The sequence below is a fragment of the Grammomys surdaster genome, unplaced genomic scaffold, assembly GCF_004785775.1.
Source record: "Grammomys surdaster isolate TR1022 unplaced genomic scaffold, NIH_TR_1.0 273, whole genome shotgun sequence".
NCBI lineage: Eukaryota > Metazoa > Chordata > Mammalia > Rodentia > Muridae > Grammomys > Grammomys surdaster.
Window position 1 is genome coordinate 1,443,527 of NW_021604714.1, and position 14,449 is coordinate 1,457,975.

At 53.2% G+C, this 14,449-nt stretch overlaps 1 protein-coding gene across 1 annotated transcript in view; it reads right to left on the reverse strand.

Annotated features, from left to right (window-relative positions):
* Positions 1-6: 6 nt before the first annotated feature.
* Positions 7-14,449, reverse strand: part of Cdh23 (cadherin related 23) — a 349,164-nt gene continuing 334,721 nt past the window's right edge. The window contains 21 exon segments of the mRNA XM_028776789.1: positions 7-741; positions 1,495-1,599; positions 1,893-2,015; positions 2,129-2,258; positions 2,651-2,711; positions 2,806-2,846; positions 3,020-3,099; positions 3,182-3,302; positions 4,062-4,159; positions 4,464-4,720; positions 7,091-7,252; positions 7,329-7,580; positions 7,673-7,802; positions 8,365-8,478; positions 8,623-8,814; positions 10,136-10,347; positions 10,499-10,676; positions 11,548-11,667; positions 12,569-12,706; positions 12,935-13,104; positions 13,601-13,825. Coding sequence (XP_028632622.1) covers positions 415-741; positions 1,495-1,599; positions 1,893-2,015; positions 2,129-2,258; positions 2,651-2,711; positions 2,806-2,846; positions 3,020-3,099; positions 3,182-3,302; positions 4,062-4,159; positions 4,464-4,720; positions 7,091-7,252; positions 7,329-7,580; positions 7,673-7,802; positions 8,365-8,478; positions 8,623-8,814; positions 10,136-10,347; positions 10,499-10,676; positions 11,548-11,667; positions 12,569-12,706; positions 12,935-13,104; positions 13,601-13,825 — 3,236 coding nt within the window. The 3' untranslated portion in view covers positions 7-414.

A 14,449-nucleotide genomic window follows, 5' to 3' on the forward strand; every position in this document is an offset into this window, starting at 1 on the left:
GTGTGTGTGTGTGTGTGTGTGTGTGTGTGTGTGTGTGTGTGTGTGTGCAGGGGCAGGGAGCCACCCATGTCCAGCAGGCAGAAGGGCAGGGGTGGGCCAGCTGGGTTGTCAGTTCTGTGCTGGACCCTCTGCTCCTCGGAGGTATCGGGAAGAGCTGAGCTGGTCCTCAGTCTCTGGGGCTCCCCCAGCGGTCCGCCTTACCTTGTCCTTAGACACTTAGCATTTTTAAAGTTTTCTTAAAAAAATAACCAATTTTCTGAAGATAGAGATGGGATGCTGGATCAGTTTCTGGCAGGAGGTAAGTCTGTGCAGGCTGCCAGGGCCAGCCCAGGGTCACTCAGAAAGGCTGCACTGGGCAATGGGCCGGCATGCTCCTGTCTTGGAGGGCAGGCTGCTGAGCAGCAAGGCTTGCCATCACAGCTCCGTGATTTCCAGGGGGCTCTCCATGATGACGTCTCGCAGCTTATGCAGAGGGGTGGACTTGGCCGACTCTGTGCGAGCATTGCGCTCAAAGGCAGTGGCCTCAGAGGCTGTCAGAGTCTCCAGTGAGCGGTCCAGCCCCTTCTGGTCGTCCTCTGGCAAGCTGTTGAGATCGGTGGCCAGCAGTGTGCCTGTGCTGCCGTGGACCATGTGGATCCCATCTTGCCCCTTGAGCTCCATGGGTGGCTTGTGTCGGAAACGGAGGCTGCCCTGGCCTGGGCTGTGGTCCCCGGGCTCCTCTTCCAGGTCAGTGTGGATCAGCTGCAAAAGGAGGGACACCCTCATGACTCAGAAACTACAGTGAGCTGAGGGCTGTGCCTGCGGTGTAAGCAGCTCACCCCAGAACCACACTGGCTGTGATCCACTTCCTTTTACGTCATCTAACAGAGCCACCCAGTGGGCCTGCCAGCCTTCTCAAGTGGAGGGGCAGAGCTGGATGCTAAAAGGCTCACCACCTATCCTCAAGCTTGTGGGTATCAGTCTGGGCACCACTGTGACTGGGTTTGTAACCAAGTTGACAGTAAAGCGTGGCCAGGTAGAACCTCTCTCCAAAAGTAGGAACACTCTAGTCCTGCTGCAGGCTTTATGCTGGCTTCGTAGTACACACCAGGGGGGTGGGGTGGGGGGTTGGGGGGGAGGGGGGAATGATTTTGGGAAAGTCAGTATAACTGGCTATCCCTAGTTGCTGGAACAGTAGCCCAGGGTAGGCAGGCCTGCTTGGCTCTCCTGACCTGTTTCTTAAAGTGAAGGCCCCTTAGGAGGTGGTTTGGGGTTCCTGGACACTAAGAACCACTGCTTTTGAGCCCACCTCGTTTCTAGGAAACGAGCATCCAGACATCACAACCTTCTTTCTGACTTTCTGGAGCAGCTCTTGGGTTTGGCTGCTAGATTATAGAGAGGCGCAGACAACTCCCAGTAACAGGGAGGAGAGAGGGGACAGGGAGGAGAGAGAAAAACATCCCCAGGAATGGGGCACGGCACACAGTTCCCCCACTCCCAAGGCTACCTCACTACCTCGGAGATGGAGGAATGGCAGGAGGAGGCTTTTTGTACCATCCGTTGTGCAAAGAGTTTTTTGAGCCGTAGGTAATCCTCCAGGACCACCTTCAGCAGCGAGCCCTGAGGGAGGGAGAAGGTTAACTCCCCACCTAGGCTGGTGCCTGCCCTACCCCTAACATGCCCACGGCAGTCACAGTGGTACAGGTCCTAATGCAGAGGATGGGAAGAAAGCCTGAAAACTGACCGTGCAGATCTGAAGACACCACAGGCTGCTGAGCCTATTAACCTTAGTGCCCAAACTCCCTTCAGTCCTGATAGAAGGCAGGTCCAGGTAAATCATCTCCTTACATCCTTGAGAAGGGAGTCAAATTAAGACAGGGCCTGGGTATCAGACACTGCAGGAGAGAGCTCACCTTAATAGGCCCTTCTCGAATGATCTGGCCCAGCTTGGCAATGTTGTCGTACTCCTGGATGGCTGCACGCAGGTATCTGTCGTCATCAGGCTTGACTGCTGCGGGCTCACGCCCAAAAGTCCCCTGGGGGAGAGGGAGCATTGGCTGGAGCAGAGGTTGACATCATAGGCAGACAGGATAGGGAGCCCCACCCTCCAGCGTCCTGCACTTGGCCACAGGCTGCTGCCCTGGCTCACATGAGTACGGGTGGGGCTGTTCCACAGGTCTGCAATCTCGCTCAGGTTCTCAGGGAGGTCGTCCTCGTGCTCAGCCTGCGCCGCCAGCTCCAGGTTCCGGCAGAAGGGGTCCAGCCACACAGGGTTGGCTCTGCAGTTGGGGAGTGGCATAGGGTGGACAAGGTACCTTCACAGTCTTGCCACTAAGACTGCCCATTCCCTAGGCCAGCCACAGCAGGTCTGCACAGGAACTCTGCCATAGCACCTATGGCTACATCCTTCTGTCACAGGATCCTGTTAGAGCTAGGACTGCCAGCCAGCCTGGGTCAGCTTTGTCAGGGAGGCCTCGCTCCCTCCCTATGCTCCCTTGTAATTGGGACCTGGACAACACATATCTGAGAGTGCAGAGAAGTGACGAAACCACTAGGGGGAGCCCACGCTCCATGTTTCAGCCAGTGTGGGGTTGCGCTATAGATACTTCTCACTAGCTGGATTCTGCAGGGAACTCCAAAGGGGATACGCTGACTTAAGGAGTCCACACACCCATCGAAGGAGTATTTGTTGGTATTGGGCATGTCCATGATGTCAATGAAGCCACGGTTCCCTGCAGGGAGAGAATTCGAGTGAGGGAGGGGGGAGGGTACAGCTAAGGGGAGGACCAGGCCCCCTTAACCTGAGCCCCGACAGCCTTGACTCACCTGCAGAACCAGCCACAATGGCCTTTAGCTTTCTCTTGTGTCTGGAGAGAGAGAGGGGGAAGGAGGAAGAGGGAGCGGGGGAGGGAGAGAGTGTCAGTTAGCTTCGTAATGGAAGCTGGCCTGTAATCTCTGGTCCTTGGCCCTGCCTGCCTTGGTGCCCACTGTCCAGGAGACATCAGCTATTCTGGTTCAGGCCGGAGGTGGAGACACTCACATGGTCCTGTAGTACCAGTTCATGAGGACGAAGAGCATGGCAGCCAAGAAGAGAAGGATGGCCAGGACAATGATGGCCATCTGTGGACATAGCAGGCCAGCCATCAGTAGATTGGTCTGGGGGGCACAACCCAGACCACGGGGACAGACACAACAAGGGTACCTGCAGGGCAGACATGTCATCGGGCAGCTGAACAGAGATGGCGGGCTGCACATCCAGCACATTGTAGTTCCGGAAGAGGTTCCTCAGCTGCTCTTTGTTCTCGTCGATCATCTGGATGACCCTGTATGGGGGCCATGGCCTCTGATCTACCTCAGCCACCCACAGCCTCCCAAGTGCCACCCTCCATCCCTAGACAGTGTGCTCTGCTCCCGCCTTGAGTCCCAAATGCTCACATGCTGTTCTGAAGCCTTGCAAGAGAAAAGCCACCTAGCTGGGAGAGCACGGTATCTTACAGGGCAGCCAGGTCTGTGTCCATGGTCCTCATGGACCCCAAACAAATGGACAGTTTTCTAGACAAGGACTCTGTGGTGGTTTGAATAGGAATGGCCCCCAATAAGCTCATAGATGTGAATGCTTGGTCACTAGGGAAGCAGCACTAGGAGGAGGTATGGCCTTGCTGGAAGGAGTGTGTCACTGGAGGGTGGGCATTGAGGTTTCAGATGCTCAAGCCAAGTCCAGAGTCTCACTCTCTCTTCCTGGGCCTGTAGATCAGGATGCAGGACTCTCAGCTCCTTCTGCAGCACCATGCCTGCCTGCATGCTGCCATGCTTCCTGCCATGACCATAATGAACTAAACCTCTGAACTGTAAGCCAGCCCTGATTAAATGTCTGTCCTTTATAAGAGTTGCTGTAGTCATGGTGTCTACTCACAGCAGTAGAAGCCTGGCTAGTCTGTGAGGCCTAGAGGAATGAGCATGCGCCTTCCGCCTTGCTGTATTTTCCCCTAGTTCTGACCATACCATGAGACCGATAAGTCTGTGCCTCCTTTGTGGGTTCCTCTCCCCATAACAGGCGGTCCAAACAGGACCCCCACACCTACCTGTCCACATCCAGGATGCGGTTTGTGTCGCGGTTGACCACGTGGATGAGCAGCTCTGTCTGTGCGAAGTTCACCCTCCCTTTCATATCCACATGGAACTGGGGAGAAGGGAGTTTGTGGGCATAAGGCTGCACGGCTTGCACTGGGACGGGATGCTACAGGCCAGCATCCTGTAGGAGCCCATGTACCTATCTGATGAGACCCATCACTCTTGAATCTCCCTGACTTGGCTGCTAACTCTCACACAGGGCTCCTTCACGATCAGCCTTATTTACAGACAAGGAAATGGAGGTCCACAGAACCGAAGGCATCCCTAAAGCCATGTGGCTATGAAGTGACTAAGGAGGGGGCCTCATCTGTCCTGTCTCTACCCATCGCCCCAGTCCTTGGGCCCCAGGACACCTGCACGTCATCGGTGTTGACAATGGCGCCTGTGATGTTGGACAGCAGGCGAATGAACTCTTCCTCGAAGCCACGCACGCGGTCCGGGATCTCATTGATGACTATCTTAACGCGCTGGTCATCTCTCAGGATGTAGATGCCAATGATGGCGGTATCATTGTGGCCGGCCAGGTCTCGGGCCACAATGTCTACCACAAAATAGCCAGGGCTGTAGGCCATGAAGAGGTCAAAGGTACGCAGGATGCCGTCCACGCTCCCTGTTAAAGAGTCCAGGGGTGGCAGAGCTCAGAGGCCACACACATTGATGATAAACCCTGCCCCTTACCCCATATCCTTGGAGGAAGTCACAGTTCTTCATGTCCACGTACCCTGAGTGCTGGGATTATGGGCATATGCTATCATGCCTGGCTGAAATCTCGTGATTTTTAATGGTTGCTCTAGCTTTATATAAACATTGCGTTTTAATTTTTATTTGTTATTTATTTAATGTATATGAGTACACTGTAGCTGTCTTCAGACACACCAGAAGAGGGCATCGGATCACCATTACAGATGGTTGTGAGCCACCATGTGGTTGCCGGGAATTGAACTCAGGACCTCTGGAAGAGCTATCTCTGAGCTATCTCTCCAGCCCTAACACTGGACTTTAAATAACTTTAGGCTCTCCTGCCCTGCTATCAGTGTGATGACTATCTCTGAGCGCTGTAGGGTCTTTCCCATGCATTAGACCTCACTCTCTCAACCTTCCTAAGGCTGTGACCCTTTGATACAGTTCCTCATGCTGTGGTGACCACCAACCATAACATTATTTTCATTGTTACGTCATAACTGTGATTTTGCTATTATTATGAATCATAATGTAAGTATCTGATATGTAGATGGTCGTAGGTGACCCCTGCGAAGGGGTCATTTGACCGCCAAACGGGTTACAACCCACAGGTTAAGAAGCGCTGCTTGTAGACACATGTAACTTCAGAATTCTACAAATATACCAGAGGGATGACTCAGACCAGTGGTTCTCCCCCTGTGGGTAATGATCCATTTGGGGTGTCACCGAAGCACTGGAAAACACAGATATTAAATTATGGCTCATAACAATAGCAAGATTACAGTTATGAAGTAGCAATGACAATTTTACGGCTGGGGGCCACTACATTGTGAGGAAAGGTATTAAAAGAGTGGCCGCATTGGGAAGGTTAAGAACCACTAGCCTAGGTGACTCTTAAAAAAGACAGAAGACCTGGGTTCCAAACCCACCACTTTCTAGCCATGTGGCAAGTTCCATAGCTTATTAATGTAAGAGCAGTGGAAGCTGGGATCATAGCACAGTGCCAGGGCTTGTCCATCACGCCTAAGGCCCTGGCTTTGGTTCCTAGCATCACATTTAAAATACAACAGTAAGTGCTCAGGATATCTGACACAAGCAGGTGGGATCTGAATTTAACCTGGAAGGACAAGGTGGGCAACTCAGGAAAGATGAAGGTTGGGATGGCGTTTAAGGAAATGAAGGCAGACGGGTCGGTGACCCAGGGGCGTGGCTTGTCTGAATACAGAACACAATACAGATAGTAGGGGGCTTATGAGGGCCAGAGGACGATATGGGACCATTGGATATCAGGCCAAGATCTTCTGGATGACAAGATGGATGCACCCCATGCCGCATGGGGAGTAATAGACACCTTGCAGGCTCTGCCCCAGAGCGTCTCGCACATCCACACAGATGAACACTCCAGCAACGTGTGCCATGACAGCTTGTTGCCCGCTCCCCAGTGCCTTGGCAAATGAACGACACAAGAGAAAGGGTACAGAGGTGGAAAGTGGCATGGGGAGAGGGGTGCATGACAGACAGAGGGATGGATGGATACGAGGATAAGAAAACAAAACAGTCCTGGGGTACAGCTGTTGACAGCGGGCTTTGCCCAGCATGCGTGGAGCTCCGGGCTTCATTCCTAGCATGTGTCAACGTGGTATGGTGGTGTATGAGTGTGACCCCGTACTTAGGAGGTGGAGGCAGGAGAATCAGGCACATAAGATTCTTCTTAACTGAGACAGGGTTTCCCCTAGTTAGCCTTGGCTGTCCTGGAACGCAATATGTAATCCAGGCTGGCCTCAAACTCACAAATCATCTGTCTGTCTCTGCAACCCGAGTGCTGAGATTAAAGTTACGCACTGCCATGCACGGCTTGGGATCATTCTTGACTACAGAGAGAGCTTGAAGCTACACGATGTCGCGCTGTTTAAAAAAAAAAGTAGTAAAACAAAGCCATTGAGGTGATCCAGTGGGTGAAGGCGCTTGCTGCCAAGCCTGATGACCTGCTTGTGATCCCTGGGGACTCACACAGTGAAGGAGAGAAACCAATGGCTCCAAGTTGTCTTCTGACATCTCTACACACATTCTGTGGGCGTGCACCTCCCTCCTTGAAATGGATAAAGATGCACCCCCCCACACACACACACATAGAAAAAGAGTAAGTGTATCTATGGATGGAATTGAGTGGGTAAAGAATAAACAGGCTACCAGAAACTGCATGGGGGAACAGAAGGGCTGACGTGGATGGCCACCTAGGTCCTGTGCTCACACAGGCTCCATCTCTGGACTGAGTCCATGCAGTGACAGGGGCTCCTACCCATGGTGAAGACCTGGCCCACATCCTCTGAGTCGTTGGCCAGGGCCCGGAAGTAGTGGATAGCCAGAATGCCATAGAAGACCAGGCTGTTGTTGCCGATGTCCGCATCCAGGGCCAGCACCTGGATCAACTCTGAGCCTACCTTGGCATCGGTGGCCACTCCTGTGGGAACAGGCAGGCCACATTAATGTCAGGGAAGGAGCCGCCCATGCCCTCAGGCCCTGGCTGGTCCCTGCACCTGCGGTATACTCAGCCTTGGTGAAGCGTGGAGGCTGGTCGTTGATGTCTTCCAGGACGACGCGCACCTCCTGCAGGGTGAGATCGGTCAGCGGATCGAGGGCTGGGGAGGGTCCGTGGGGAGGGGTCCAGCTGCGATTGCTGGACGCCTTGATGATGAAGGAGAAGATGGCTTCTGTCTCCCGATCCAGGTCTCTGAGCACTAGCAGCCTCCCGTCAGGCTGTAGGTGGAAATTCTTGTCCTCGTTACCAGCTGTGGGTGGACGGGGCACAGGGTGAGTGGCAGGTCCCCCAGAGTCCTCTTCAAACCCAGGGCAGATGGGACACTGGCTCCGGGGACCCCACCTGCGATGAAGTAGTACACGATGGCGTTGGAACCCTCGTCAGCATCCACGGCACCTGTCACATTGCCCACAAGGGTCCCATGCGGGGAGTGTTCAGGCACCGTCAGTAGCTGGTACTGAGGGCTTCCCTTCTGTAAGAGAGGAGGTTGCTAATGCTATGTGCATACACACCGCCTCTATGAGATATCACTCATACATATATATGTACGTGTGTGTAGATACATATATACATATGTGTGTGTATAAGTGTATGTGTATGTGTATAGGTGTGTGTGTGTGAAAACACACATGCATATACACACACATGTATGTATGTATGTACATACACACACACATACACACACACACAGAAGCCACACCAGTGCCCTGCTGTCCTTTTGGCTGAGTTTTGGCTCAAGACTCCAGAGTCAACTTTTAATGCTGTGTACGTACACATATATGTGACGAACATGACTATGTGCACACATAGGTGTCGGGCATTTTTGCCTGGGTTTTGGATCCCTTGAGTGATGCTTTGCATTAGTGCCCAACTTTGAATGCCATAGCTGTCTGGGGACTCTGGGGAGTTCGTATAGGTGGAGGCTCACTGTGTGCTAACCCAATGTGTACCAGGGCAGAATGTTTGCGTATGTGGGCTCACAGGTGGTAAGTCCCTGTGGGGGTGTCACTGGTACAGGGGATGAGTGAGCTCACAGGAGGCCTCACAAAGAGGGGTTCGTTGTCATCGATGTCCTCCAGGGCCACCTGCAATGGCTGCATCGTCTCGTACGGCACTGGCTGGCCCAGGTCGCTGGCCACCAGGATGAGCTAGAGATGAAGGAGCCGTGTCAGAGCGGAAAGATGGGGTTGGAGGTTGGCTTTGGGCCCCCTCAGGGAAGCTCAATGAAACAAGTCCCCCAGAGGCAGTGCAGGAGAAAGCCACACAGCCTCGCCCCAGGCCTGCCCCCTTACACTGTACACTGCTTGCTTCTCACGGTCCAGGCGCTGCGCTGTCTGGATGAGGCCGCTAATTGGGTCAATGGTGAAGTACTCCCAGTCACGGTTGCCCGTTGTCTTCAGGAAGCTGTAGCGGACTGCCCCGTTGAGACCTTCGTCATTGTCTGTGGCATAGACTTCATACACATTGGAACGTAGTGGGATCTCCTGGTGGGGGGGGGTGTCATGGGGAGGTGGCATGTGGGCATGAAAAGTCCCAGAGCCAGGCTCTTGCCTCAGGCAAGGCCCTCTCTTCTCCAAGCCTCGAGGGCCTGCATTCTCTTAAGTTTGGTCTAGGACTGGAAAAAGCCCAAATGTAGTCCTACGCCGGCCCTGCCCTGAGCGTCTCCTTCCACTCCTCCCAACAAGAACATGGTTCCTGACTGTTATAAACCTCTCAGCTCATCCGGCCTTCGTTGTTTTTCTCGTTATTCACGACAAGTAGTGATCAAAGCAGGATGACAGATAATTACTTTATAAATGCCGGCTGTTCAGGAGACATAGATCTCCCCAAATACAGAGTCCTTGAAGGGAAAACCTAGCCAGTGCAGCCTTTGGTGCGGAAGAGAATTTGATTATCATTAGTTTATGTGCCAATTCCTTTCACAGAAAATGATTTCAAGTGGCTGACAAGAATACACGAGTCGTAATGAGATGAAGGAGTTAAAAAAAAATCAGGGTACAGTTGGCGTAAGATTGGAAACTGAGGGCAAAGTATGTGCCCTGAGTCTCTGCAGGCTCAGGACACCGTGAGCTTTCTGGTGGGTAAAGCAAAAAGGGCTGCTGGATCACTGCGGGGTGACACTGGGCCCAGTGTTCCCCAGAGCTTAGTCTTAGGATCATTCTTGCCTGCAGGTCCTCAAAAAGGAGACAGAATAACAAGATAGGCTCAGCACGGATGTTCTGAGCAGTGAGCTTATGAGGCAAAGGACAAGCTAGAGATATCCTAACTATACCAAGGATCACTGGGGCCTTAGGGTTGCCGGGAACAGCAGAAGACAGGGCATCCGCCCCTGACTGGATGGCCAATAGACCAAACAACGAGAGAGGCTGAGCCATGCATTTTGGCATCCCAGGGCCAGCAGACAGACGGAAGAGCCTGGTGTCTATTTTGAACTATGTCTGAGGGGAAGTGGGTGGCAGGGGACCGGGTATTCCTTGTCTGCGAGCGAGAGATGATGTATCTTCTATTATTATCTCGTTCTCAAGAGGAAGGCAAGATGAGTCGCTTGCTCATGGTCATTTGGCCGAAGAGCTACACTTGAACCCAGATCTTTTCCTAGACTGAAGACTTTCTAGACTGTCCACAGGATGAGCCAATGCTTAAGATCTTTCCCATGTGGCATTGGGAGAGTCTGGCCTCAGTATTCACACTCTCGCAGTGGGCCTTCTACTCTGTCAGGCGGTAAATGTGGGTTGAGGCAGCGGGCAGGGTATGGGAACCATGAGTGGGTGAGTGGGCAGGCAGTGGGCCCGGGATCAGGGCTACCTCTTTGATGTGCAGAATGGTGCCATTGGGTGGGCGCACGAAGACGGGGCGGTTGTCATTGACATCGATGACCTCCACCAGGAGCATGGTGGTGCCCCAGAGTGGGGGCTCACCACCATCTGTAGCCACAACAGTCAAGTTGAACCTCTCATAGGACTGCAGTGGCCGCTGCGTGGTCACCAGGCCGGAGTCCATGTCCACAGAGAAAGCCTCTGGCAGTGAGAGAGAGCAAGGGACAGCCTGGCTGAGACAGCCCTCCTGTCCCCTCCCTCTCCTCCTCTCCCTGGCCCAGCACGGTAGACATGGCAGCCTGCCCCTCCCCAGCCTCTAAGTCCTCCTGGGCAGCCAAGGAAGGCCATATACCCATTCCAGGGCCCTCGAGAGAGTAGGTCAGCTGGCCATTGGAGCCCTCATCCTGGTCGGTGGCCAGCATGGTGATGACTGAGGTGCCTGCTGGTTCATTCTCATACACGCTGGTGCTGAACTGCGGTTTGGAGAACTGAGGCCGACAGTCATTGACATCAAGTACTCGGATTGCCACCTGGGGAGGTCGCAACCCGTCACACAAGGTCACACAAGGGTTAAGGTGGAGTGGAGGAGGGACAGGGCACCACCCCGGGTGAAAGGCCCCGTCATTTAACTGGTAAATTAATTTAATTTATGTTTTGAGAAAAGGTCTTTCTGGGGTAGCCTAGAACTCACTATGTAGACTAGATTGGCCTCGAACTCACAGAGATCCTCCTGACTCTGGAGTGGTGGGATTTAAGGCACATGCCATCACACTCATCTGTGTTGTTTATTTTTTGAGACAGTGTCTTAGGCTGGGGGTAGAGCTCAGTTGGTCAAGTGCTGGTCTCTTTGTAGCTGACATGAATGAGGCCCTAGGCTTGGTCTCCGTCACTTCATATACCAGGCATGGTTGTCCATGCTATTATCCTAGCGCTTGGGAAGTAGAGGCAGGAGGATCAGGAGTTCAAGGTCACCCTCAGCTACAAAACATTTGAAAGGACCCTGGGATACTGGCATTGCAGCATCTCCAAGGCTAAGGAGAGCATAAGCTACATATTGAGACTCTGTCTCAAAAACTAACTAACTAACTAACTAACTAACTAGTGAAAATGGCTAGTTTATAGTTAGTTTTTGTTGTATATGGCTTTGTTGGGCACCTTGAGATACTGGGTCATGAAGACAGCCAGGTGTCACCTGGGTCATGGCTGGGTGTGCTTGGCTGTCTACGCAGCATTTGGGAATGAGAGTCTCTTCTTCCTGAAGCCATAGCCAGGAAGCCCAGCAGCCAACCTCTCTCCTTTCCTGTCACCACACCCGAGGAGGCTGGTGGCCTGCCTGAAACAGTCATTCTCTATGGACTTGGCTTGCCGCCTCCTGTTCTGAGCCCAGGCTGGTGTCCTCACCTGTACTGAGTTCTCTCGACGGTTACTGGCCACATCCCCAGGGTTATCTTTGGCCAAGGCAGTTAGGATATAGTGGTCCTTCTTCTCTCGGTCCAGAGAGGACAGCACATAGATGTCACCCTAGTGGGAGGAGGAATGTTTCATGTGATTCATCAATTTGACATGTTTATTGAACATCTACTATGGCCAGATACTGTCAGCATCTGTATTAAGGCTCTGAAGAGGAGCAGTGGTCTCTATAGTGCCCCCTTGTGGTACTCTTCTCAACCTTTGCTACCACATTCTATCTGAAATGAAGTGACTAGCCCAGGCTGGCGCCAGCTGCCTGTCTGGCATCCAGTATGTTTTCTGGTAACAGTCACTGTTCTTAATGCCAGGCACCATGCCTGAGTGCTCAGCTTGCCGGAGTCAAACCTCCTGAAGGGAAGTGTGCAGAGGGACACAGAGGGCAAGCAACTGTGGAAGGCTCTGCGGACACTCCTGCCTGTGGTAAAGCTGTCTCCTCGCATTGGAAATGGCAGCTTCTGGATTAACAAGCAGACACCTGAATCACCAGCCCAGGTTTTCCTCCGAATTTCTACTCTCACGAAAGGCTGAGACCTACGGGGACTTGTGGGTCCCACCCTTCGGGGTACCCTTCCTCTTTCCGCATCGACTATAGGACTATGCATACAGCAGGTGCTCAAACACCACACCCAATTCCCACAGTGCTCCTCGGCCTCTTGCAACAGTCTCAAGAAGTGGCCCTTTGTACTTGTTTTGGGGCATGTCACCAAAGGGCCAGTTCCTAAAGCTGGCGGCCTCTTTCTTCTATTTGTGGGTCACAGTCTTAACAACCCCAGGGACTCTGAGGAGAGTCAGCTTATTTAAAGGAGCCTGAGGTCTACTGATGGGTCAGGACCCAGAAACAGAGATGTCTGGGATGCTTTTGTTGATGTTTCAGACCAGGACTATGGGCCCTCCCACTCCTGGGGTCAGCCCCTCCTACTCCCGGGGTCAGGCCCTCCCACTGTCCACTTACAGTGTTGGGGTTGATGGCGAACTTGCCCTCTCCATCCACCAGGCTGTACTCAATGAGGGCAAAGTTGCCTGAGTCGGCATCCGTGGCTGTAACCCTCAGGATGACAGTGCCCACAGCTACATCCTCAAAAACAGCCTCCTAGAGAGAGCGGGGTGGATGGCAAGAGGTGGGAGGGGGACAAAGGATGGGGGACAAGGAGGAGGAGAGAGATGGCAGGGTCACCCTGGAGCCTATGCCCTGCCCAGGAATTTACCGATGCAGTGAGACCCCAGGGCAACAGGTGACTTCTGTGCTCAGCACTTGGAAACCACAACAAAGACCTCAAGGAATAGAGGTCTTGAACCCCATGTTGGTCTGTCCACCTACCTGGTAGGAGAGCTGGTCAAAGATGGGGTTGTTGTCATTAACGTCTACAATTTCCAGGTAGACAGGGATCTCGGCTGCCCGGGGTGGAGACCCATTGTCTGAGGCCCTCACAGTGAAGTTAAGCCAGTGCACTTCCTCGTAGTCCACTGTGCAGTTGGCGATGACCTTCCCTGAGACACAGAGGCACCCAGGGCTGAACTGTGGCCACTCTCATCCTGGGCTCTCTAAGGAGGGGGACACTTTACAGGGAACGTGCGTAAGTAGCACACTGTCCACGGCAGGACAGAGGCTGAGGAGAAACTGCCCGCCATCAGTTGTCCTCCTCAACAAGGAGGTAAGAAAGCTTCTTGTACTCAGGGAATTAATGACCCCAAGGCGTTCTGAGACACCTCCTCCTTTATGACCCTGCTCCCAGGGGGATGTGCTCACAGGAGCTTAAGTGGTAGAAATGGGCCTGCTAAGGTAGTCCCAGCCAGGACTAGAAAATTCTATCCTCTGCTGGGAGCATTGGAAAATGGCATGTCAACCATCTTGAATCACACATAGGCTACCAAAGGGCAGGGGCAGGGTTAGGGGTGGGCTGCGTCCCAGTTAGATGTTGGTAAGCGAGCCACAGTCCTGCAGGCCCTAAATAGGCACGGATATACATGGAGATCTGTCACGTACCTGCTGAAGAGTCTTCAAGCTGGACGTAGCCTGGGGGTGTGAGGTCCAGCAGGGTGTAGGTGATCAGTCCATTGAGGCCCTTGTCAGGATCAACGGCCGCCACAGCAATGAGCGTCGTGCCTGGGGTGGCCCCCTCCAGGACCCGCTCCGTGTAGTAGGTGATGCCAAAGGGCTTGAACTGCGGTGTGTTGTCATTGACATCCAGGATGTTGACCGTGAGCTTGGCTGGGGTGGGAGTTAATATCAGAGATGGACACCAGTGTCCCACCCGGGGCCTGCTGCTCTCCACGGAGCTCTGTGGGTCTTCCGCCTCAGAGCCTAGGGGTTCCAAGCTCAGAGGCTAGCACTGTCTCACACTATCTATTTTATGTGTGTGATGTTTATGCTTGAGTGTGCATTATTGTGTGTGTGTGTGTGAGCGTACAAGTGCACATGCATGCATGCATGTGTGCATGTGTGGGGAGAGCAGGGGTCAACCTCAGTTGCTCTTCCTCGGCTCCGTCACTTGCCTGGAACTCACCCAGCAGGCTAAACTGACTGGTCTTAAGAATCCAGGCATCTGCCTGCCTCCACCTCCCCAGTCGCGGGATGTTTTACTGTGCCTGGAATTTTTATGTGGTTTTCTGAGCTTGGATCAGACTTGGGTCCTCACACCTACAAGACAAGCACTTTATCAACGGAGCTATCTCCCCCAAGAATCTGTCCCAACTCTGAGACTGTAACCTGTGACCTTTCCCTCTGATCTGGTCATCTCTCTGTCACAAGAAGAGGAACTTGTATTCTACCAATGGGCTGGGTGATTCTGATGGAGTCCTTGGTCCTTCCGGGGCCACAGTTTCCTGACAGACT